This window comes from Microcaecilia unicolor, chromosome 5 (genome assembly GCF_901765095.1).
Source record: "Microcaecilia unicolor chromosome 5, aMicUni1.1, whole genome shotgun sequence".
In the NCBI taxonomy this organism is placed as follows: Eukaryota; Metazoa; Chordata; class Amphibia; order Gymnophiona; family Siphonopidae; genus Microcaecilia; species Microcaecilia unicolor.
Genome location: NC_044035.1, coordinates 112,286,754 through 112,309,660, shown reverse-complemented (window position 1 = coordinate 112,309,660; position 22,907 = coordinate 112,286,754). Strand labels below are relative to the sequence as shown.

General features: G+C 41.9%; 1 protein-coding gene across 1 annotated transcript in view; it reads right to left on the bottom strand.

Moving 5' to 3' along the window:
* LOC115471164 (sperm flagellar protein 1-like) overlaps window positions 1-22,907 on the bottom strand; it is a 73,899-nt gene that overhangs the window by 23,950 nt on the left and 27,042 nt on the right. The window contains exon 5 of the mRNA XM_030204866.1: window positions 10,147-10,225. Coding sequence (XP_030060726.1) covers window positions 10,147-10,225 — 79 coding nt within the window. The remainder of the gene's footprint in view (window positions 1-10,146; window positions 10,226-22,907) is intronic.

Below are 22,907 nucleotides of genomic sequence, written 5' to 3'. Positions count from 1 at the left end.
GAATAAAACATAATGTTTAGAATATAACACAAATTACAATAACTTCAAGAAGCAAATTAATACATGTGCAATAAGTAACCAGGGATTTAGACTATCTCAAGGACAAACAAATAGGTAAGATAGGTGAGAGCATAATTAGGCAGGACTAGATGGAAAAAAAGGAGAAATGAGATTAAGAAAAGGATGTGGGTAAAGTTCAAATAGAGTTCTTTGTATTCAGAAATTTGTATTATCTAGCTCTACACCAAGCACCCTTGTTGACTTATCAAAATGAAAAGTCTGTTCCAATTGTAGACAGCTAAAAGGATGATCCACAGACCCCAACCAAAGAAATTTCATCTTTTCCTTGTTCAGTTTGAGCCTATGAGCAGTAATCTAAATTTCTATTTTAGCGAAACATTTCATAATGCCAGTGTTTTAGACCAGTTAGAATAAACAGGGCACAAAATCAAAATGTCATCTGCATATATGAATAAAGCTAAATTAGCCTTCTCCAAAAAATGATTGTAATAAAACATTAAGAGCCCTGTTTACAAAGGCGTGTTAGCATTTTTAGCACGCCCTAACCATGTAGATACTTATAGGAATGTTATGGTCATCTACATGGTTAGCATGTGCTAATTTTTAGCTCATGTTGAAAATGCTAGCACACCTTTGTAAACAGGGCCCTAAACAAAATGGTTGATAAGGAAGAGCCCTGTGGAACTCCACAGGACGGTCTCCAATAGTCTGAAAATCCCTCATCCCATTTTATTGAGTGAGAACTGCTTTGGTGCTCAACTAACATTTTCTTCTGTTTTTGTGCTTAACGTTAGGTGCCTAATTGGCAGTTTATAGCATCACCCCCTAAGTGTAATGATCCCTGTGCACATTTTTACCCATGTACAGGGTGTGCAATTTGTAGATATATACTGGAGAAATGGCCTTTAAAAGCTGTCATCCCAATACTTACTAGCGCAGATTCATAACTAAGAACCAGGTATCCTTGAGTTCTGTACTTGACTCTGCTATTGGTTCTCCTTGTGTCTTTGGTAAAGTTATATTATCTCCATGTTGTACAATTTAGGAATAGGTTTCATTATGATATACCATCACCAGCTGTATTCCCTTGAGGCTATCTCTGAATCAAGGGAATAGTCTGTGTCTATTATTCTGTTTGTGGTTATGGGGATAAAACTTGGCTGAGTATGCTACAGCAAATAAACACACATTTTCCCAAGTTTTGCCATCTGTATTTTCATTTGCAGAGCCAGAACCTTATTTTAAAAATAATTTATGGAAGTCATAGGAAGTTGCTATGGTTACTATTGTCATGATACAATTTATATTTTATCCTATTCAGAACCATAATATTTTCTTTCTTCTAATCAGTGGTACAAGCTATCAATCTGCCAAGTTTATCAGTCCTTATTTCTTCCAGCCGCAGTACATCTTATATTCATGTTTTACAGATTGGTCATGCAGGTCTTGTTTGTTGTGAAAGGACATTTCATCTCATACTCTCTTTTGTCCATAAATCATGTTTTTACATTCTTAAATAATTATTATCACATTCTTATCATTCTGTAATTTGAATATTGTCCCTCAAAACTTCAGGAGTAAAACAGAAGCAAATTTAAAGTTAATATTTTCATTTGTTATGAGTTATAAAATTTACAACTTTGCTTCCATTTGCCTTTTTTCAGACTTCCTGTATGCCAGAGAACACAGGTGAGTTACTATGGCTGTGCTGACTTTAAATATAAATATAAAGAGGAAAGGTTGTCCCCGGTTTTTGGCGATAATGGAAAATGAGGACGCCCATCTAAAAAATGGCCAAATCCAAGGCATTTGGTCGTGGGAGGAGCCAGCATTCGTAGTGCACTGGTCCCTCTGACATGCCAGGACACCAACCGGGCACCATAGGGGGCACTGCAGTGGACTTCACAAATTGCTCCCAGGTGCATAGCTCCCTTACCTTGTGTGCTGAGCCCCCCCCAAACCCACTCCCCACAACTATACACCACTACCATAGCCCTAAGGTGTGAAGGGGGGCACCTACATGTGGGTAGAGTGGGTTTCTGGTGGTTTTGGAGGGCTCACATTTACCACCACAAGTGTGACAGGTAGGGGGTGATGGGCCTGGGTCTGCCCAGATGAAGTGCACTGCACCCACTACAACTGATCCAGGGACCTGCATACTGCTGTCACGGAGCTGGGTATGACATTTGAGGTTGGCATAGAGGCTGGCAAAAAAAATTTTTAAAGTTTTTTTTAATGGTGGGAGGGGGTTGGTGACCACTGGGGGAGTAAGGGGAGGTCATCCCCGATACCCACCGGTGGTCATCTGGTCAGTTTGGGCATCTTTTTGAGGCTTGGTCGTAAAAAAAAGGACCAAGTAAAGTCAGCCAAATGCTCGTCAGGGACGCCCTTCTTTTTTCCATTATTGGCCGAGGACACCCATCTTTTAATCACGACCCAGTCCTGCCTTTGCTACACTGCCGACACGCCCCCGTGAACTTTGGTCATCTCCTCAACGGACTGCAGTTGGGGACGCCCAAAATTGGCTTTCATTTATGCCGATTTGGGCGACCCTGCGAGAAGGACGCCTGTCTCCCAATTTGTGTCGGAAGATGGGCGCCCTTCTCTTTCGAAAATGTGCCTGATAGTGTACAAACCCTTTTCCCATAGTTTTAAACTGAAATTTTCTCTAGAAATAGGCATTTTCCCCATAGTTTTAAACTGAAACCTTTTCTAGAGGTAGAAACTAAACAGCCAAAAACTCTTGTTCTAAAAGGCAGTTGTTTTCTGTTCCTTGGCTGCTGGAGAGGTAGCTCATCCAGCGACCTCAATTAAATGTTAATTAAGGTGTGGAGAAGTGGAATACTTGCATAGGTTGCTGATAAGGAAAGCTAAGAGGGACTTCGAAAAAAAGATTGCGTTGGAGGCAAAAACGCATAGTAAAAAGTTTTTTTTACGTATATTAAAAGCAGGAAGCTGGCAAAAGAATCGGTTGGACCGCTAGATGACTGAGGAGTAAAAGGGGCGATCAAGGAAGAGAAAGCCAAAGTGGAGAGATTAAATGAATTCTTTGCTTCGGTCTTCATCGAGGAAGATTTGGGTGGGATACCGGTGCCAGAAATGGTATTCGACCAGTGAGTCTGATGTTGGTGCCAGGCAAAATGGTAGAGACTATTATTAAGAACAAAATTACAGAGCATATTCAAAAGCATGGATTAATGAGACAAAGTCAACATAGATTTAGTGAAGGGAAATCTTGCCTCACCAATCTACTACATTTCTTTGAAGGGGTGAACAAACATGTGGATAAAGGTGAGCCGGTTGATAGCGTGTATCTGGATTTTCAGAAGGCATAAGTACATAAGTACATAAGTAGTGCCATACTGGGAAAGACCAAAGGTCCATCTAGCCCAGCATCCTGTCACCGACAGTGGCCAATCCAGGTCAAGGGCACCTGGCATGCTCCCCAAACGTAAAAACATTCCAGACAAGTTATACCTAAAAATGCGGAATTTTTCCAAGTCCATTTAATAGCGGTCTATGGACTTGTCCTTTAGGAATCTATCTAACCCCTTTTTAAACTCTGTCAAGCTAACCGCCCGTACCACGTTCTCCGGCAACGAATTCCAGAGTCTAATTACACGTTGGGTGAAGAAAAATTTTCTCCGATTCGTTTTAAATTTACCACACTGTAGCTTCAACTCATGCCCTCTAGTCCTAGTATTTTTGGATAGCGTGAACAGTCGCTTCACATCCACCCGATCCATTCCACTCATTATTTTGTACACTTCTATCATATCTCCCCTCAGCCATCTCTTCTCCAAGCTAAAAAGCCCTAGCCTTCTCAGCCTCTCTTCATAGGAAAGTCGTCCCATCCCCACTATCATTTTCGTCGCCCTTCGCTGTACCTTTTCCAATTCTACTATATCTTTTTTGAGATACGGAGACCAGTACTGAACACAATACTCCAGGTGCGGTCGCACCATGGAGCGATACAACGGCATTATAACATCCGCACACCTGGACTCCATACCCTTCCTAATAACACCCAACATTCTATTCGCATTTGACAAAGTACCTCATGAAAGACTCCAGAGGAAATTGGAGAGTCATGGGATAGGAGGTAGTGTTCTATTGTGGATTAAAAACTGGTTAAAAGATAGAAAACAGAGAGTAGGGTTAAATGGTCAGTATTCTCAATGGAAAAGGGTAGTTAGTGGAGTTCCCCAGGTGTCTGTGCTGGGACCGCTGCTTTTTAACACATTTATAAATGACCTAGAGATGGGAGTAACTAGTGAGGTAATTAAATTTGCTGATGACACAAAGTTATTCAAAGCCATTAAATCGCGGGAGGATTGTGAAAAATTACAAGAGGACCTTATGAGACTGGAAGACTGGGCGTCTAAATGGCAGATGACGTTTAATGTGAGCAAGTGCAAAGTGATGCATGTGGGAAAGAGGAACCCGAATTATAGCTATGTCATGCAAGGTTCCACGTTAGGAGTCACGGACCAAGAAACGGATCTAGGTGTTGTCGTTGATGATACGTTGAAACCTTCTGCTCAGTATGCTGCTGCGGCTAGGAAAGCAAATAGAATGTTAGGTATTATTAGGAAAGGAATGGAAAACAAAAATGATGATGTTATAATGCCTATGTATCTCTCCATGGTGTGACCGCACCTCGAATATTGTGTTCAGTTCTGGTCATCACATCTCAAAAAAGATATAGTGGAATTAGAAAAGGTGCAGAGAAGGGCGACGAAAATGATAAAGGGGATGGGACGACTTCCCTATGAGGAAAGTCTAAAGTGGCTAGGGCTCTTCAGCTTGGAGAAAAGGTGGCTGAGGGGAGATATGATAGAGGTCTATAAAATAATGAGTGGAGTTGAGCAGGTAGATGTGAAACGTCTGTTTACGCTTTCCAAAAATACTAGGACTAGGGGGCATGTAGATCCCAGTGATTTATGAGACCGCTTCTCCTCTTTAGATAATAGACACTTACACACAAGATAGTAGATAGGAACAGTGGATTGTTACAGTCTACTTTATTTGATGCACATTTTTGAGCGATTGTGTAGACGAATCTAAGCCATAATAGTTTGTAAGTTCTCTTCTATTAAATACATTTCTTTAGACACATGAGGTAATGCCTCTTTTCCCCTTGTCAACTCTGGTCCTCTTGTAGGGTTCTCCCGAACTCCCTCTGCACTCCCTCTCTTGGGTGTCTGAAAGTTTCTCCTTTGAGCCTTAGCACATTCCTAGGATGAGATTCCAGAGGGAGAAGAAGAGCCAAAGTGGGCTCTTGACTTTTATAAAAACACACTTTCTGTTGGGGAGAGTCTGAAATACAATACGTTCCTTGGATGAGCAGCCCAATTATTCTAGCAGTGCCTGTTGAAAATCACAGAAGCCAAGGTTCAAACCCACTGTCACTCCTTGTTACCTTGGGAACTTCCTTCACTCTTCATTGCCTCAGATACAAAATTAGATTATAAACCCTCTAGGGACAGAGAAATACCTACTGTATTTGGATGCAATTCACCTTGAAATGCTACTGAAAAGGTATGAGCTAAAAAAAATGCTCTGTAGGGCTGATATTGTAAAGCATGGGAAATTTGGAGGGGCATTTTCAAAAGAAACGTCCAAGTTGTGATTTGGATGTCCTTGCAAAACGCAGAAATTCAGGGGCGGGGAAACCCGTATTTAAAAAAAAAATGGATGTCCATCTTTTGTTTCGAAAATACCATCAGAGACGTCCAAATCCTTAAATTTGGACATCCCTAGATTTGGACATCCCTAGACATGGACGTTTTTGACTTTCGGTGATTTTCGAAACCAAAGACATCCATGTCAAAAACGTCTAAATGAAAGCCATTTGGTCGTGGGAGGAGCCAGCATTTGTAGTGCACTGGTCCCCCTGACATGCCAGAACACCAACCGGGCACCCTAGGAGGCACTGCAGTGGACTTCAGAAATTGCTCCCAGGTGCATAGCTCCCTTACCTTGTGTGCTGAGCCCCCCAACCCCCCCAACCTCCACTCCCCATAACTGTACACCACTACCATAGCCCTTAGGGATGAAGGGGCGCACCTAGATGTGGGTACAGAGGGTTTGCGGTGGGTTTTGGAGAGCTTGCTGTTTCCTCCACAAATGTACAGGTGTGTGTGGGGGGGGGGGGGGGGTATGGGCCTGGGTCCGCCTCTCTGAAGTGCACCGCAGTACCCACTAAAACTGCTCCTGGGACCTTCATGTGCTGTCATGGACCTGAGTATGACATCTGAGGCTGGCACGACATATTTTTAAAGATGTTTTTTGAGGGTGGGAGGGGGTTAGTGACCACTGGGGGATTAACGGGAGGTCATCCCCGATTCCCTCCGGTGGTCATCTGGTCATTTTGGGCACCTTTTTGTGCCTTATTTGTTAGTGTGCATTCTGAGTCTAATTTTCTGTGCTCTTATGGCTGCCCTATGTAGAGAGGAGTTTAGCACATATGAACACTGCTCATTTAAATCCAATGATAATGAAGGCATTAGCTGTTAAACCTGGATGCAAAAAAGCTTGCACATGATGTGAAGTCTTATTGCCTGGTTTTCTAATGCTGGGGCTTTAGCACATTGTCTAAGGAGGAGTAAAGAGTCAGCTTACTTTTCTGTGGCTAGCATTAGTGAAGGTTTAATGCCAGTTTCTTTTCTTGTGTTAGCATAAATTACCTGCAACTTTTTTTTTCTTGTTTAGTAAAGGGGATGGGTGGAAATGTAGTGAATAAAATGAATAAAAAAAAAGGAAATGAGGAGCTGAAGTGATTGCATTGCCAAATGCAGGGATAAGTGGGAAGTGCTGCAGCTGTGAAAAGATATGCAAAAATGTCATTCCAATAAGACAGGGGCCTTTTTACTAAGCAGCGCTAAAACGTGGCCTGCGATATTCCCAGCACAGGTGTTTCCCATGTGCTGAGGCAACTTTTAGTACGGTGGTAAAATGACCCCATTTTACATTTTTCCTATTAATGACTACATGTTAATTTCCCCATTAGCGTGTGAGCCCTTACCATCGCCTATTAGGTGGGCGGTAAGGGATCACATGCTAACCAATTAGCACAAAACATGCCAACTCTCTGCCGTAGACACACCCCCAGTACTAAAAAATAAAATCATGTCAGACAGTTTACCCCTGAGCTGACAGGGGCAGAGGGAGCAGGGAGCCAGCGGACCCGAGAGCCGCGCGGCTGCTCCCAGCAGCCAAGAATGCACCCGGGGGGGGGGGGGGTGTGATGCGCTGGGGAGGGGGTGTCATTGCGTCAGGGGGGTGTTGTGTTGCACCGGGGGGGGGAGGGGTGTGCATCGGCGATCCGCCCTGGGTGGCAGCCGACCTAGGATCGTCACTGAGAGGCAGCAGACAATTTAAACCAGAAGAAGTCTTTATTAAGCATTTATTGATGCAGCTCGGTTCACTACATAAGCCTGTCTTACCTTTCAGGCCTGGTCAATGGCAGGTCTGACAGTCAGACACAAAAATGGGTTCTAGCAGTGTTTGTCCCTTGTATATAGAAGTCTGCCTACTTTGCAAGCTGTAGTACTCAAACTTCTTCACTGCAATGCTCAGGCTATGGCTGGCCAGGTTTTGAGGTTTCCCTCAGCTATCACTGGGGAGGGAACAGAGGCTACCTTCAGCCACCATTGACAGGACATGGGAGTCTTCTTTCAACTTCCTCCAAGGTAAATGAGCAGGGCCGGTGAGAGACAAAGCTGGGCCCGGGGCAAACACCCCCTGGGACCACACCCCCCCTCCGGGCTCATGCGCCGCCCCCCCCAGGCCTGCACGCCCCCCAGGCCTGCTTACTTGCTTGTCTTCTCTCCTGCTAGGTCCGCTCTGCTGCACAGGTCCTTTATCCTGCCATGTTCAAACAGGAAGTTCTTTACACAGGAGGTGGGATGTGGCAGGAAGAAAGAGCAGAGTTAATGCGATAATTCTGCTCTGTGGCACACAGGAGCAGGACAGCCATGCCAGTGCCAGGTGGGCCCCGGGCCTTCCTTGGAGGCCGGGCCCTAGGGAATTTTGCTCCTCCTGCCTCCCCCCTCTTGGTGGCCCTGTATATGAGATTATCCTATACTCAGGTTTATTCTTCCTGATATGGGCTATACGCTCCTGTCTAAGCTTTCAAAGTTTGGGACAGTTAAGGTTGCATGGGGAGGGTGTGTCTTAAGGTGAACTAGGATTGCCTAGGTACACCCTTACATAACCTTCCCCTCAGCTCAACCTCATCCAGGTGAGCACCTGCCACCAGTACTCTATCATATATTTATAAGTTTGTTAAGTTCTGCCATGTTAAACAGTGGCAAGTGTTTTTACTCCTGTGCAGACATCTTATTATGAATTCCTATGGAGGATGATTTGTTATCCACCTATGCAAGTACATCTTGCTGCATCAACAAAATTAAGCATTAGGCCTCTACTTTTCTGTTAAAGCTTAACACAAATAAAACTAACATTTTATGGTTCAATATTTCTATATCAAGTATCCCAGCTGTTTAGGCTCTGGCAATTCTTTACATATGGAAAGTACTTCCAGAGTCCTGGCAGTAATATTAGACTCTTTCATTTGAGTTTCAGATTAACAATTTATGGAAAAGTGTTTTTTAAACTCAAATGACTTTGTTTAATTTATTCTTATTTTCAAGAAAACCACTGATTATTAGTCCAGTCACTGATTCTCTCTCTGCTGGACTATTGTAATTCACTTCTATTCTAAAATAACTAAGAAGTTATTGAAAAAAAATTAAACTTTTACAAAATGCCACTGTTAGAATGGTAATTGGTTGTAAACGACATGAAAAAGTCTCGCTATTGTTGATAACTCTTCAGTGGCTCCTAGTACAAGATCATATTATTTTTAAAACTGTCTGTATGATTTTTAAAGCTTTGCATGGTTTAGCTCCTAAGTATGTAATTACGTTGTTGAAAAGTTCCAAATGCAATTGTACAGCTTGTTTTTGAGATGGTAGTTTGTTACATTTTCTGTTAGTCAAGGGTTTATGTTTCAAGGGGGGTTTAGAGAGCTCTTTTACCTATCATATTGCATCCATCTGGAACTATTTGCTATTAAATATAAAACAACAGTCTTTCTACCTGGGTTTGCAGAAGCATTTAAAAACACATTTGTTTAATACTACATTGTTTCCAAAGATTACTTTTTTTGTGTATTCCCAATAGACTGTATTGGTTATCTTAATGTACTCCACCTCAAGCCCTTATTGGGTTTCAGGCAGATAAAAAGGCAAAGGTTACATTAGATTAGATTCTGATTTCTCTAGGAAAAATAGGAATACGTCTCCATGAATGCAGTGGGATAAAAACAAGACTAAATCACCCTTTCCCATGTGACGCAAAGTTATCTGATAATGGCAGCTATTTAAAAGGAATCATTGCAAGGGTGGTTGGACAAAGTTGTCCTGGTTAAGAGGATAATATAAATACTAAATTAAACTAAGAACTGAAAAGTTCTTTGTCTTAATTGCATTTTAAAATGACTACAATAGAGATGGGTTGGTTATAGAAATCTACACATTCCTTTACAGAGGATCATGAAACCACTGATAACCCGTTGGATTGCTTTCTTGAAAGTCCTTTTACTAAGTGGCAGTAAGTACTAATATGTGCTTCCCGCATGCTAAAAGGAACATGTCCCGTGGTTGTTCTGGGATCAGCATGCGCCGATCCTGTGCTAAAAAATGTCAAATATTTTTTAGTGTGGGAGCATGTTGGGGGGGGGGGGGGTGGAGAGTAGGTGTGTCTTGCACTAATTGGCAAATCGCCGCATGCTGCTGATTAGCGTAGGTTTAGCCCAGGAGCCCTTAACGCCTAGTAAATAGGTGGCGGTAAGGGAACTAATGGCTGTATGCTAATTAGGAAATTAGTGTATGCTCATTAATGGAAAAACCCCCAAATTGTGGCCATTTTACCACCATGCTAAAAGTGGTCTCAGCGCATGGGACATTCACGTGCTAAAAGTAGCACAGGCCACTTTTTAGCATGGCTTAGTAAAAAGACCCCTTGGTGTCACAATTGAAAACCATTTTCTGATAAAAGATAAAGCCATTCTAAAGCTAAACTAACCTCATGGAAAAATTTAGAAAATAAAACCTCTACCTTCCAGCATGACTGTATGTCCATTCTGGTGGAGTTTGATTTGGATTATTCTTTCCATATGAGGAAATGGTGATATAATCTGTTAAAAGAGAAATATATGATAAGAACTATAAAACTAGAAATAGTTTGCAACATTTTGTTTTTCTGGACACTCCATGTGAAGTGATGGAGTCAGCACAGTCTGGGCCCCCTGTCTTCCACAATGCTCTGGTCTGTGGGTCTTTTTTGCTATGGAATTGTGGAAAACTACATTCTGGCCCACTTCTGCTGTATTCTATGTCGGCCCACTGCCGCTTTTACCATTTTACTAATGCTTTCCCCCCAGTTGGTCTGCTGCCCACAACTTCACCTTCTCTCTCCTTGGCCTCATACCTGGTACCATTCTCTCACCTTTCTCTTAGTACAGATGCCAGTTGTTAAATTTCCACCTTCCCTACTACCACTCTTCTTTCTCACTCTTTCCCCAAGCTCTGCACTACTATTCCTCTCTCTTGCATCCATGAATGTCATTATTATCTTTGCTTTTCAGTTGCACCAGCAGCAATATGGTTATACTAGTAAAAAGGCCCGTTTCTGACACAAATGAAACGGGCGCTAGCAAAGTTTTCCTCGGAGTGTGTATGTTTGAGAGAGTGTATGTGAGAGTGACTGTGTGTGAGAGAGAGAGTGAATGTGCGAGTGTGTGTGTGTGTGAGAGAGAGAGAGAGAGTGAGTCTGGGTGCGAGTGTGTCCGTGAGCGAGAGAGAGTGTGTGTGTGAGAATGAGAGTGTGTGCAAGTGCGTATGTGAGACACAGTGTGAGAGAGAGTGTGTTTCACACAGATACAGTGTATGCGAGAGAGAGAGTGTGTGTGTGAGACTGAGTGTATGAGACCAAGAGAGTGTGTGAGTGACTGTGTGACACATAGAGAGTGAATGTGATACAGTGTGAGACATAAGAGTGTGTGAGACAGTGTGTGAGTGTGTGAGACAGTGTGTGAGAGTGAGAGACAGAAAGACATTGACTGTGAGAGAGAGAGTGTGTGTGAGAGTGTGTGTGACAGAGATACCTCCCCCCCTCTCTGGTGTCAGGCCCCCCCCCCTCTCTCTCTGGGCGTTACTGTGCAGGACGCTGAGCTCTGGCTGTGCTTCAAGGAACTGACCAATCCTATTTAATAGAATGCACCTCCAACATTCTGAAGCCGAGAAACCTCTTGTGGTTTGTCACTTCTGCTTGTGACAAACCCAGAAGTACGTGATGTCAATTCAGGAGATGAATACAGAGAGCAGGAATGTCTCAGCCATGCAGTCAGCTTCAGAATGTTGGAGGTGTGTTTTATTATATAGGATAGAAAGTATGCACTGACAGTTCTGTAGCTGCTTATCCTCATGTACTTTCTGTACACAAAGAAATATGAGGAAGGAGCAGTTGTTGGACCAGAAACACATGCTTACAGTGCCTTTTTTGCACTGCAGACTAGCTGCTCACTCTGACGGCTGTAGTCCAAGGAGATGGGCAAGAACATGTGAAGAAAGATAAGGGGTGGGAGGAAAGGAATCTAGGAAGAAAGGGATGGGACAGGTGAAGAACATAGAGGGCAATGAACAATTAACAATGAGGAGTAGAAGATATATAGAAGATAGGATTGCCAACTGGATCCAGATTCACCCAACAGGGTTGATCAAGTCTTGGGTTTACCCCAATGCATGCAGGGACTTGTAGCTTGGCTTTTCTTAGGGAATCCAATGGGGAAATCAGAACCACAAGTCTCTGCGTGCAATAGGGTAATGTCAGGACTGGATCAACCCTGTTGGGCAAATCTGGATGTAGTTGGCAACCCTAATGGAAGATGGAGAGGCAGAAGAAGCAGTGCTGGCTTTAGAGTAGGGCAAGCAGTGAGTCACCTCAGGCACTGTGTAAATAGGGGCATCCCTAACCAAGGGTCACCGTCTCCACTGATTCCAAAGCACCAGGAGGAAGGAGAGAACACTAGAGTGCATCTGAGCCAGGAGAGGAAGTCTGGGGGGAGGGATAGAGACAGATATAACCCTCATGCACCACACCTTGCACTAAACCATCCCAAGTATTGTGATCAAGGGGCAGGAGCCAGCCAGGGCAAGAGAATAGGTCCATTGAGGAAGCCCAGCAAAACTCCTGGGGCTGTCCATCTGTTGTTGAACCCTCCCTCCCAATAAATCTGTCATGCCTTTCTTTTTCTGTCCTCCCCACCCATAGGGGTCCGGCATCTCTCCAGCCCTCTCACTCCCTGCAGAACTCCAAATACATGATGGGCTGCTGGCAGATTAGAACTGAGAACAGACTGCCTCCAGGGCAGCAAAGGAAAGGCTCTGGTGGGGCTGGATGGAGGTAGCCTGTTTTTAGTGCTATCTCTACTGGCAACCCACTGTGTATTTGGAGGACAGCAAAGGGAGGGGGGCTATAGAGAGATGCTGGACCTGATTTGGGGGTGGGAGAGGGTGTGGGAGTGACAGGGATAGATATGCTGTAGAAAGCAGAGGGAAGAGAGAGAGAGAGACCCAGAGCAAATGGGAGGGGGAAGAGAGGGGAGATATGTAGGATCGGCAAAGGGGAGGGCGGAAGAAAAAGGGGAGAGATGCTGTACCTGGGGGGGGGATCAGAGGGAAGATCAGGAGACAGAGACCTAGAACAAAGGGGAGCGAGAAGAAAAGGGGAGAGATGTTGGATGGGGGGGGGGGGGTAGCACAGGGAAGAGAGACCTGGAACAAAGGGGAAGGTGAAAAGAGAATGATAGTTGCTGGACTGGGAAGGGGGAAGCAGAGGGGAGAGAGAAAGAGAATGAGATAGAGTCTGGATCAGGGAGAGAGAGGGGAGAGACGATGGATCAATGGAGGGCGGGTGCGAGAGATGCCAGACCACTTGGAGAAGGGGGTCAGGGATGGGGGTGCAGAAAGAAGGGATGAGAGGAGAGAAGCTGGACATGAGGAGGGACAGAGACCCAGAGCAGAGATGCTGGGTATAGAGGGAGCATAGGGACAGATACACATGGGCACTACACTGATCTCTGAAAAGTATTAATTTATTTGCAATGATTTTGAGGAATATAGGTAAGCAAGCATAGATTGGATTTCTTAGTCTGAATAAATTTAACCAAAATTAATCATCTATGCACTGCTACTGCATTAAGAAAAATTAAAAAGGCATGAATAAAGCATTTGCCATAATTTGCTTTAATTTATCAACTAAGTTGATCTGAGTATATGTATGAGCAAAGCTATGATGCTTGAAGGGCTTTATTTAATAAGGCTTTTCATTCTGTATGTCGGGGGGGGGGGGGGGGAGAGAAGGGAGGGGAAGCATAGAAATTGATAGTCAAAGATCTAGGTGAAAGCGTAGGCACCTAAATATTCCTAAATGAAAATACATCCCTGCTGAGTTCCTATATTAGGGACCTATTTTAATTGACTCCTAAATTTCGATTCCTAAAAAGTAGGTGGGAATGATGTGGTGAAAGTTATGAACTCAGCTCTGATTTCCAGCACTAAATGCATAATTTAGGTTACCTAATTGTAGGAAACTGAAAAGCAGGCCTAAATTTAGAACACATCAGGAAAAGCAGTAAGACCATATGCCAGTCCAAAAAAATGTTAATATATAAAAACATAATAGATACATGCTCTTTAGACTGAATTTAGAAGCCTCTGTTTTTAGAGTATGTATGGTAGGCACCTATGTTCAGCCCAAAACTTAAAGCTTAATATTGTAATAATCACCTAAGTCAGAAAAAGGACATGCAAGTTGGGTTCTATTCTATTCTGTTCTATTCACTTCATGTGTATTCCGCCTTTAACTGCAGCTACAAAGTGGATCACACTGAGTCACTTCAAATTAGAAGGAAATTACATTAACAATATTAACAACAATATATCCAATACTAAACCCAACAGAGATATTATGAAACTTAATAAAGTGAAAACAAATAAGTTTATAAAACTTTATGAAACTGAAAATATGAAGTTATCTGACGAATATTGACCGGAACGCAGTTCCAAATTTTAGCACTTTGGTATACAAAAAAGCTTTCCCAGACCAACTTTAATTTAACATTTTTTAATAAAGGATAATCCAAAGTTAATCTAGATCTACTTCTCAGAGATGGTCGTACAGGTGGAATAGATAGAAGCCGAGTCACATTCTCTGAACCCAAACTATAAAAACTCTTATATACCAACTATGCTTTCTTAAAATAGATGTGCTGCTCCATCTTCAAGCAATGCAGCTTATATAAAAGTGGAGAAGCTTCCTAAAATTTATCTAACTTAAAAATCAGCCTAGCTGATGTGTTCTGTAAAAACTGCATTTTTTTTCTTTATGTTCACATTAATGGTACTATACAAAGAATTGCAATAATCAAGATGTGGTGTTAAAACTGCCTGAGCAACAGCCCAAAAATTTGCAGGACTCAAAAATGATCTTATGACTCTCAATTTTCATAAATTAAAAAAGAATTTTCATACTAGCTCATTAATATGTAACTCAAAAGACAGTCTGGAATCTAAAATTACCCACAAAACTTTAGATCTGTCCTCGAACTGAAGAATCTCCCCAGAGGACAGAGTAATATTAATAGATGCAACCTTCTGTATATCACCGAACCAGAGTAATTTAGTTTTCTGCTTATTTAATTTAAGAAAATTAGACTTCATCTAATTTTCCACCATAGCTATACAATTCCTCACTTTGAGAAGAGACTCTTGTAAAGTATTATGTTCAGGGCATAAAAGAAATGGTATCATCTGCATAAGTGAGTGAAAAAATATCTAGCTCTGCCAGATATTTACTCAGAGGATTCATAAAAAACATTAAAAAGTTGCAGGCACAGAGGAAAAACCTGTAGCACCCCACAAGAATTCTTAGATTCTTCTCCATTTTTAATTATACTATGGGGCTAATTTTCAAAAGAGAAAAATGTCCAAAAAGTGGCATAAATCTGCATTTGGACGTTTTTTTCCACAAAAACATTCAAATTGGTATTTCTGAAACCAATTTTTAGACATTTTTTATGAAGTCAGTCAGAAGTGTGTTCAAATCACAAGGGGGTATTTGAAGGGCATGTTAAGGGCGTGATCTGGGCATTCCTAACATTTTCTGCCATAATGGAACAAAACAAAACCTTCCAGGGCTATAAGTCGCATGTTTTGATCTAGACCTATTTTATTAACAAATAAGTCACAAAAAAGTGCCCTAAATGACCAAATGATCACTGTAGGAAATCAGGAATGATCTCCCCTTACTCCTTCATTGATCATTAACCCCCTTCCACCCCCCCAAAAATGTGATTAAAAACATTACGTGCCAGCCTCAGATGTTATACTCAGGTCCATTAGAGCAGCATGCAGGTCCCTGGAGTAGACTAGTGGTGGGTGCAGTGCACTGCAGATAGGTGAACCCAGGCCCATACCTCCCTCTACCTGTTACACTTGTGGTGGAAACTGTGAACCCTTCAAAACTCACCGCAAACCCACTGTACCCACATATAGGTGACCCTTTCACCCGTAACGGCTATTGTAGTGGTGTACAGTTGGGGGTAGTGGGTTTTAGGTGGGTTTTGGGGGGCTCAGCAGACAAAATAAGAGAGCAATGGTGAGATGTGTACCTGCAAGCATTTATTTGAAGTCCACTGCAGTGCTCCCTAGGGTGCCCCATAGCTCTCCTGGGATCTGTATTGCCAATCTACTAAGAATACTGGCTCCTCCTACTTACCAATGCCTTGATTTTGTGCATTTTTCACTTTGACATTTTTTTTCCGAAAATGGACCAAAAGATAAATGCATAGAGCACAAAACATCTAGCAAATAGCCATTTTTGAAAAAAAAAAAAAAAGGTAGATGTTTTCTGTTTTGAGAATGGCTATATTCCCCACTTGAATTTTGGACGTTTTTAGCAAAACATCCAAAGTTGGACTTAGATGTTACATTGAAAATGTCCCTCTATATGTACGATTTTTCAAAAAAAAGCAGCAAACCAGTCAAAAGCCCTGCCCACAATGACACTCCTTCCTGCAGCTAATGATTTCTTTACCTCTGTCAGAAGAGTAATAAGTAAGTTTTCTGTACTATAAAATGGACGGAAACCATGTAGAATTTTATATAGGCTAATAGATGACTGAAGATAATCTGAAAATTCCAAGTTTAATATCCATTCTAAGAATTTGGCAATTCAAGGGATGCCATCTACAGTCCTGTAGTTATCAACCATTGTCAAATCTGCTTCTATATTCTTCAGAATTGAAGTTAATACAATTCTGGCTATCTCTGCTGGATAAAATCCTTCTATTAATATCTCATTAACAAAGTTACTAAGCCAACAATGGATTTTAGATCGTATTCCCTTAAGACAAAATAAAGGACAGCCATCCAAATAACAACCCCTTAGTGCCAGTTTTTTTAAATACTTGCAACACTAAATAAGTAGATACAAAAGAGAAATATTCCCACAATCTATCAGCCTGTATACAATCAGGATGAACTATATTTTGCAACTCAATATAATCTTCAGACCAGTGGCGTAGCCACAGGTGGGCTTGGGTGGGCCAGGGCCCACCCATTTATGGCTCAGGCCCACCCAACAGTAGCACATGTTTAGTGGTAACTGGTGGGAATCCCATGCTCCGCCAGCTGAAGATTTTCCCCTGATGGTAACAAAAATGCTACTCTTCTTGACACCGGCACCTGCGCATGCTCAGTTTTCAGTGCATGACTGCTGCCAAGGTGAAAAGAAGCGTTTTCCCACCAGCTGAGATATATTTTTTTGTGCCCACCCAATTCTTGCCTAGGCCCACCCAAAATCTGTTGTCTGGCTACGCCCCTGCTTCAGACATAAAATTAAAAGAGCTTCAAATCTTATTCACCTTAGATTGTTCAAAATCTGTAGCCTTGCTGAACACATAATTTTAAAAAATGCAAATAAGGCCACAGTAAAAATGTATATTATGAATGCATGTACAGAGAAACAGTCATATATTACAAAGCTTGCTCAAAAAAGAGTGGCATTGCAAGTACATATATGTAAAAGGCAGCTTTTGCTACCTTTGTGTTTAAGTACTGGGATTATGTATGTAAAGTTCCAACTTTTGCAAAAGTACGTCAAGGGAAGCCAATTAAGGATTCAAGCTCCAAAACTATAATTATTTTTGAGGTGGTTTTAAACACCAGACGTGGAAGCACAATTGCCTCTTTAAGCATTTCTTCATGCCCTGTCTTAAACAGGAACTTAGTCCATAGTTTCACATGACTAATCAGGTGGAAATATCAATGACAAAATCTGCTGTTCTGAAATATAAAATACACATATATTTTTAAGGACCACCAAAACCACATCCACAACATGTTCATGCCATGGTCATATATGTATAAGTGGCAGCTTTCTAAAATAGCCCTCTACATATGTAGGGTGATTTATACATGTAGATCGTGCTTATCCCTTCTAAAATCACCACAAAACCTGCACTAAGAAACTAGAAGTACCAGTATCATGGTACAAGCACTATGATGAAAATTCTAACTGGGAAACACAAATCAGAGACAAGGTTGCTTTTGTCTTTTTATGAAACAGTCACAGATTGGTCAGCACTCTGCAGTGCATGTATTTCAAAGTGGACGTGCCACAACTGGAAATGCGTAAGCTTGAGATGTAGCTTTTTGAGTCAAAATCAGTGATGTTGTATCTAGGGCAGTGTTCTTCAATGCAAGGCCTGTGATCCAATAGTTGCTCCCTGTGGACCTCTAGGCCAGCTCCTGTTGCTCCCCACAGATTCTGAAAACCCCATAAACACTCCACCGACTCATTCCAATATTCCCCCAATCTTCCGGACACTTCTCCAATCCACCAGTATTCCCTCAACCCCATATGCTCCTCACCTATCTCTAAAGACAGGAGTGATATCCAATTACTTCTGCCTATGGAGCTGCTATCTTTCAAGATGGTGGCGCCTGACCCTTAAGTGGTGTGTTCCAATGCAACATTAGGAATCAGTCTGCCAAAGAAGGCAATGCTTCAAACATTACTCTTTTTGGCAAACTGATCCAAGGCAGTGCATTGGAATGCATCACTAGGGGTCAGGTGTTGCCATTTGAAAGATGGTGGCACCAGAGATAGGAGTGATTAGGCATAGTTCTTGCCTTTAGAGCTGGGCAGGGAGTTGGGAAATCTGGTCAGGGATGGGCATGGGAGTGCCCAATGGGGAAGCCAGGGAGGGAGAGAAAAATGTTGCCTGGTGGGAGGAAGGGGAAGAGAAATGCTGGATTGGGGTGGGGGAGAAGGAAGGGTAAGGAGCAGGAGAAATGCTGGACCTGGTAGAAGGAAGAGGAGGGAGAGATGCTGGGCTGGGGAGGGCAGAAGGAGGTATGCTGGACTTGGTGACTGGGGGCAGGAAGGAGAAGGAGGAAAAGGCGAATGAGAGATGTTAAACTTGGAGGAAGGAGAAGGGGAGATGGTAGACTTGGTTGGAGAGGAGTTGAAGGACAAATGCTAACCCTGGTGGAAGAGGAAAGAGAAGCAGAGATAGGAGACCGGGTGGGGGAGGGGAGGAAGAAAGAGAGATGCAGATCCTGGTGAGGGAGATGGAGCAATGCTAGACCTGGTTGGGGGGGAGTGAAGAGGAGGGAGAATGAAAGAAAGGTTGGATCTATGCGGAGGGAGGGTGAAGGGGATGGAGAAGGAGAGATGCAGGACTTGGTGTGGGAGGAAGGGGATGGATAAGGAGAGATGTGGCACCTGGTATGGGGGGAGAGGAGAGAGAAAGAGAAGGAGAGATGCTGGACCTGGTGGGGCAGGAAGGGGGAGGAGACAGAAAGGAACATTCAAGAGAGACACAGATTGGTGGAAATGGATGTTATTGGAACATACTGGTCAGTGTTGTGTGCCTGCATGGTGTGATGTAAGAAGAAAGTGTTCTTAGATGTGTTAGAAATATTCCTTGCAAAATCTTGAACAGAGGAATGAACAACTTAAATTTAATACAGTAAGCAGTGTAGTTCCTTCAGACTGGGGTAGATGTAATCTTGCATTCCACAGCCATTTGTAACAACCTCTCCTCCCCCATCTCTTTCTCCCTGTCCCAGGTCCAGCCTTAGGCAAGCCATTTAACCCTTCACTGCATCAGGTACAACCTTGGGGATACTTTTATTAAGGTGTGCTAACAGATTTAGCATGTGCTAATGATTAGTGTGCACTAAATGATAAGATGCCCATAGGAATATAATGGGTGTCTTATCATTTAGTGCACCTTAGTAAAAGGACTCTTTAGAGTGTAAGCCGTCTGGAGACAGGAAATATAAGTGGTACATGAATGTAACTCACCTTGAACTACCATCGGAAAGGTGTGAGTTAAACACACACAAAAAAAGCCCAGTTATGAGAAGGACAGAGACAGTTTACTGAGGATGATGAGTGAAACTGAGAGAGACAGTGTGTATGCCAATTTTAAATATTTAAGAAATAGAAGGTATGTGAAGTGGAATTCACCTATAAATATGCCTACAATTTATTTCAAGATGGAAAACACAGATATTCACAGGTTTTTAGTACCCTTCTAAAGAACCTAACTAGCTTGAAAATAAACAGCTATATTTATAATTTTTAAACTCCCTATATGTTACTTGCCCTTCTGTTTACTAAGCCATGTGCTAATGCTGACACAGTCCATTCACTTTGAATGGGCTGTGTCAGCATTGCCGCACGGCAGCTGCTAGCGTGGCTTAGTAAACAGGTGGGCTGGAGAGTCATACTTACAGTGAAAAAATAATGTAAGGATCTTATCAGGACCCTCTCTAGTTTAGTATGTTCCTGTTTTCAGGGTAGTGACTAGTTGTGTGCTATGCTCATGCTGCATCTCCTGAGATGGCTGAAATAGTTCCTACCTACCCATATAATGATGTAGTGGATCACAATATATTATTGAACTTAGATCATTTTGAGATTAGCGGTGCTGTGTATGCTTGGTTCAATGGTTTCATAAAGAATAGATCATACCAGGTAAAAATGAACAATGTCATCTCGAGTCAATGGTCATCTGAGTGCGGAGTTCCTTAGGGTTCTCCAGTTTCACCAATTTTGTTCTGCGTCATGATGGCCCCATTGGGAATAAAATTAGCAATGATGGGATCCAATCCTTTCATTTATGCAGATGATGTTATTATCTATATTCCTTTAAAAAATTACTTATCGGAAATATTGGATACAATTAAACTGGGCCTAAATATGATGGAAACATCAGCCAGAACATTTAAACTTATATTGAATGGAGATAACACAAAATTTTGAGTTATATCAACCTCAGATTCCTGTATTTCCTATCTAGATTTCATAATTAACCAACCCCCTTGTTTACTAAGCCACGTGGCAATACCGACCAAGCCCATTCAATGTGAATGGGCTGTGTCGGCATTAGCGCATGGCAGCTGCTAACATAGCTTAGTAAACAGGGGGGTAAATTAACTACCTGATCAAAACTCAGCTAAACATTTTAGGAGTAATCTTTGATCAGCACTTATCTTTTGAAACTCAAGCATCTGCTGTCATAGCCAACATTTTTAAGATCCTTTGGAGATTAAAAAGGATTAGAGACTATTTCACAAATCAATCTTTCCAACTGTTAGTACAAATTATGTTACTATCACATATTGACTACTGTAATGTAATATATGTGGGTAGCAAGGAAACTTTGATCAAAATGCTACAGACAGTTCAAAACACAGCAGCCTGCTTGATTTTCAGGATATCAAAGTATGATAGAGTAACCCTGCTATTACTCAAATTGCACTGGCTCGCGATTAAAGCACGATTGATATTCAAAACCAGTACCTCATCTACAAAATTTTGCTTGGACTGGCACCAGGCTATATGGCGGATTTAATTGATCTAACTAGAAGGAATGCAGACCTAATAACAAGAGGCTAGCTACTTCCCCACCTCCCCAGTTGCAAAAACATAACTGTCAGTTCACACAGCAACTCTGAAGTTACTTGGAATCCAAATGGTGAAATGAAATTTCCAAGGAAATAAGAGGTGTAAATAACTACTATTTCACAAAAACCTGAAAACATATCTTTTAAAGAAATTCTTTAATTAATATTGAACTGCAAAACTGGAGAATTGTATATTGATGACTGATTCTTGTTAATTGTAACTTTTTTCAGTATATTGTTTAGTCTTAGTATCTTTATTGAATTTTTTCCAAGAACAATATGTGCATCAACAATAACAATCAGTAGTAATGTTGGAATATTGTAAGAATAACAACATATAACAGAAAAAGAGAGAAAGAGATGAGGACAATTATCAATAGATTGACCATCTGTTACAACGCTTATTGATATAAAAAGTTGTTTCTCTAAATAAGAAATAAGAGAAGATCATTTTTTCTTGTAGAAAAGTATATTGTTAATGTAATTTGTTCCATTAAATGAAGCCACATTGAACTGAAATTAATTTTCAGATAATGTGGGATATAAGAACAAACAAATAAATAAATAAATACTGTTAGTCTGAAACTCCTAGTAAGTGTATGATGATTATGTTAGATAAGTACATAAGTAATGCCACACTGGGAAAAGACCAAGGGTCCATCGAGCCCAGCATCCTGTCCACGACAGCGGCCAATCCAGGGCAAGGGCACCTGGCGAGCTTCCCAAACGTACATTCTATACGTTATTCCCAGAATTGTGGATTTTTCCCAAGTCCATTTAGTAGCGGTTTATGAACTTGTCCTTTAGGAAACCGTCTAACCCCCTTTTAAACTCTGCCAAGATAACCGCCTTCACAACGTTTTCCGGCAACGAATTCCAGAGTTTAATTACACGTTGGGTGAAGAAAACTTTTCTCCAATTTGTTTTAAATTTACTACACTGTAGTTTCATCGCATGCCCCCTAGTCCTAGTATTTTTGGAAAGCGTGAACAGACGCTTCACATCCACCTGTTCCACTCCACTCATTATTTTATATACCTCTATCATGTCTCCCCTCAGCCGTCTCTTCTCCAAGCTGAAAAGCCCTAGCCTCCTTAGTCTTTCTTCATAGGGAAGTCGTCCCACTCCCGCTATCATCTTAGTCGCCCTTCGCTGCACCTTTTCCAATTCCATTATATCTTTCTTGAGATGCGGTGACCAGAATTGAACACAATACTCAAGGTGCGGTCGCACCAGGAAGCGACATAACGGCATTATAACATCCTCACACCTGTTTTCCATACCTTTCTTAACAATACCCAACATTCTATTCACTTTCCAAGCTGCAGCAGCACACTGAGCAGAAGGTTTCAGTGTATTATTGACGACGACACACAGATCCCTTCCTTGGTCCGTAACTCCTAACGTGGAACCTTGCATGACGTAGCTATAATTCGGGTTCTTTTTCCCACATGCATCACCTTGCACTTGCTCACATTAAACGTCATCTGCCATTTAGCCGCCCAGTCTCCCAGTCTCGTAAGGTCCTTCTGTAATTTTTCACAATCCTGTCGCGAGTTAACGATTTTGAATAACTTTGTGTCATCAGCAAATTTAATTACCTCGCTAGTTACTCCCATCTCTAAATCATTTATAAATATATTAAAAAGCAGCGGTCCTAGCACAGACCCCTGAGGAACCCCACTAACTACCCTTCGCCATTGTGACTACTGCCCATTTAACCCCACTATCTGTTTCCTATCCTTCAACCAGTTTTTAATCCACAGTAAGACTTTTCCTCCTATCCCATGACCCTCCAATTTCCTCTGTAGCCTTTCATGAGGTACCTTGTCAAAC